Here is a 2,762-nt window from a genome sequence, read left to right as displayed (position 1 = left end):
TGCCTTGACCACAACTCCAGTGTTAGTTTTTCCATCAGCTTTATGTTCATATACAATATATTGTGATGTTTCTAGAGTTGGTATTGGGTGTGTGTTGATGCAGGAGGGTAGAGTGATTGCTTATGCTTCTCGGCAATTGAAGCCCCATGAGAAAAACTACCATGTTCACGATTTGGAGTTGACTGCCATTGTTCACGCGTTGATGATTTGGAGTCATTATCTCTATGGTGTGTCTTGTGAGGTGTTTACTGATTATCGTAGCCTTCAGCACTTGTTCAAACAGAAAGATCTCAATTTGAGGCAGCAGAGATGGTTGGAGCTTCTAAAGGACTATGATATTACTATTTTATACCATTCGGGAAAAGCCAATGTAATGGATGATGCCTTGAGTAGGAAGGCGGTGAGTATGGGCAGTTTGACATATATTCCTGCTGGGGGGAGACCTATTGCTGGTGATGTCCAGACCTTGGCCAATCAGTTTGTGAGGTTGGATATTTTGGAGCCTAGTCGGATCTTAGCTTGTGTGGTTTCTCGGTATTCTTTGTCTGATCGTATCACAGAACGCCAGTATGATGATCCTCATTTGCTTGTCCTTAAAGAAAGAGTTCAGCACGACGATGCTAGAGATGTAACTATTGGTGATAAAGGGGTGTTAATGATGTTGGGTCGGATATGTGTGCCCAACGTAGATGGGCTTTTGGAGTTGATTCTTGAGGAGGCCCATAGCTCGCGGTATTCCATCCATCCGGGTGCCGCAAAGATGTACCAAGATTTGAGATATCACTATTGGTGGAGGAAGATGAAGAAGGATATAGTGGGGCTTGTAGCTCGATGTCTCAATTGTCAGCAGGTGAAATATGAGCATCAGAGATCGGGTGGCTTGCTTCAGCAGATGGATATTCTAGAGTGGAAGTGGGAGCGGATCACCATGGATTTTGTAGTTGGACTCCCATAGACTTTGAGGAAGTTCAATGCTATTTGGGTAGTTGTGGATCGGCTGACCAAGTTTGCGCACTTCATTCATGTGTCTACTACCTACTCTTCAAAGCGGTTAGCTGAGATTTATATCCGAGAGATTGTTCACCTGCATGGTATTCCGGTTTCCATCATTTCATATAGAGGTACTCAGTTTACATCGCAGTTTTCGAAGGCTGTACAGCGAGAGTTGGGTACTCAGGTTGAGTTGAGCACAACTTTTCACCCTCAGACGGACGGACAGTCCGAGCGCACTATTCAAATATTGGAGGACATGTTATGCACTGGTTTCATTGATTTTGGGGATTCATGGGATTAGTTTCTACCACTCGCGGAGTTTATTTATAACAACAGTTATCAGTCAAGTATTCAGATGGCTCCATATGAGGCTTTATATGGGAGGCGGTGTAGATCTCCAGTGGGTTGGTTTGAGCCGGGCAAGGCTAGAATTTTGGGTACAGACTTGGTACAGGATGCTTTGGACAAGGTGAAAGTGATTCAGGAGCAGCTTCATACAGCGCAGTCGAGACAAACGAGTTATGCTGACAGGAAGGTTAGTGATGTGTCTTACATGGTTGGGGAGAAGGTTCTACTGAAGATTTCGCCCATGAAGGGTGTTATGAGAATTGGGAAGAAGGGCAAATTGAGCCCTCAGTTCAGTGGGCCTTTTGAGGTGCTTCGGAGGATTGGGGAGGTGGCTTGTAAGCTTGCTTTGCCACCTAGATTGTCGAGTGTGCATCCGGTATTTCATGTTTCTATGCTCCAGAAGTATATTGGCGATTTGTCTCATGTTTTGGATTTCAGCATGGTTTAGTTAGACGGTGATTTGACTTATGATGTGGAGCCGACGACTATTTTGGAGCGACAAGTCCGAATGTTGAGGTCAAAGGATATAACTTCTGTGAAAGTGCAGCGGAGAGGTCGGCCCATGGAGAAGGCTACTTGGGATACCGAGCAAAAGATGTTGAGTAGATATTCACACCTATTTGAGGCTTTAGGTATGTTTGTAGACTCGTTCGAGGATGAACATTTATTTAAGAGGGGGAGGATGTAACTACCTGGCCAGTCGTTTTATGAGTTATAGCCCCGTATCCCCCATTTACTACTAAATTCATGCTTTACTTTTGTTATGTGACTTGCCAGGATAATTGGTTAGGGTCTGATGAGGTTTTAAAATGAATTGAAACACTTAGTCTCCAAGAAAAAAACTTAAGTTGAATAATTTGACTGGAAGGTGAAATATGTGTAAACGACTCTGTAATAGATTTTTTATGATTCTAATAGCTCTATTAGGTGATTTAGGACATAGGAGCGTGTTCGGATTATGTTTTGAAGGTCCGTGGTAGAATTAGGCTTGAATTGGCAAAATTGAAAATTTGACGATTTCCAGTCGGCAGTGGAAAACTTGATATTAGAGTCAAAATAGAATTCCGGGAGTTGGAGTAGGTTTGTAATATCATTTGTAACATGTGTGCAAAATTGGAGGTTATTCGGACGAGGTTTGATAGGTTTCAGCATCGGTTGTAGAAGTTTGAGGTTTCAAGTTCATTAAGCTTGAGTTGGTGTACGATTCATGTTTTTGTTATCGTTTGATGTGATTCGAAAGATCGATTGAGTTGGTATGGTATTTTAGGACATGATGGTACCTTTGGTTGAGGTTTCATAGGCCTCGGGTGTGTTTTGGGTGAGTTTTAAGCGAGTTCGGGCATTTCCAAAACTCTGGCTAGGTTCTGGTGCCTTGAACACGCGGACCTGGGTGAAATGTTGCGGACCGCGGAGGAGGGGGA

The 2,762-nt window shown here is 43.4% G+C and overlaps 1 protein-coding gene across 1 annotated transcript; it reads left to right on the top strand.

Annotated features, from left to right (window-relative positions):
* Nucleotides 1-202: 202 nt before the first annotated feature.
* Nucleotides 203-1,294, top strand: LOC138881838 (uncharacterized). Its single transcript, XM_070162122.1, has 2 exons — nt 203-732; nt 1,120-1,294. Exons 1-2 carry the CDS (start codon nt 203-205, stop codon nt 1,292-1,294), a joined length of 705 nt encoding a protein of 234 aa, XP_070018223.1.
* Nucleotides 1,295-2,762: the final 1,468 nt, after the last annotated feature.

The sequence above is a fragment of the Nicotiana sylvestris genome, chromosome 11 (assembly GCF_000393655.2).
Source record: "Nicotiana sylvestris chromosome 11, ASM39365v2, whole genome shotgun sequence".
In the NCBI taxonomy this organism is placed as follows: Eukaryota; Viridiplantae; Streptophyta; class Magnoliopsida; order Solanales; family Solanaceae; genus Nicotiana; species Nicotiana sylvestris.
Note: the sequence above shows the minus strand (reverse complement) of the source record. Positions and strands in the feature narration are given on the sequence as shown.

Coding starts and splice junctions, on each gene's coding strand:
- LOC138881838 (XM_070162122.1), top strand. CDS start 203: ATGATTTGGAGTCATTATCTCTATGGTGTGTCTTGTGAGGTGTTTACT. Junction 733..1,119: donor GAGGAGGCCCATAGCTCGCG/GTATTCCATCCA, acceptor CATTTCATATAG/AGGTACTCAGTTTACATCGC.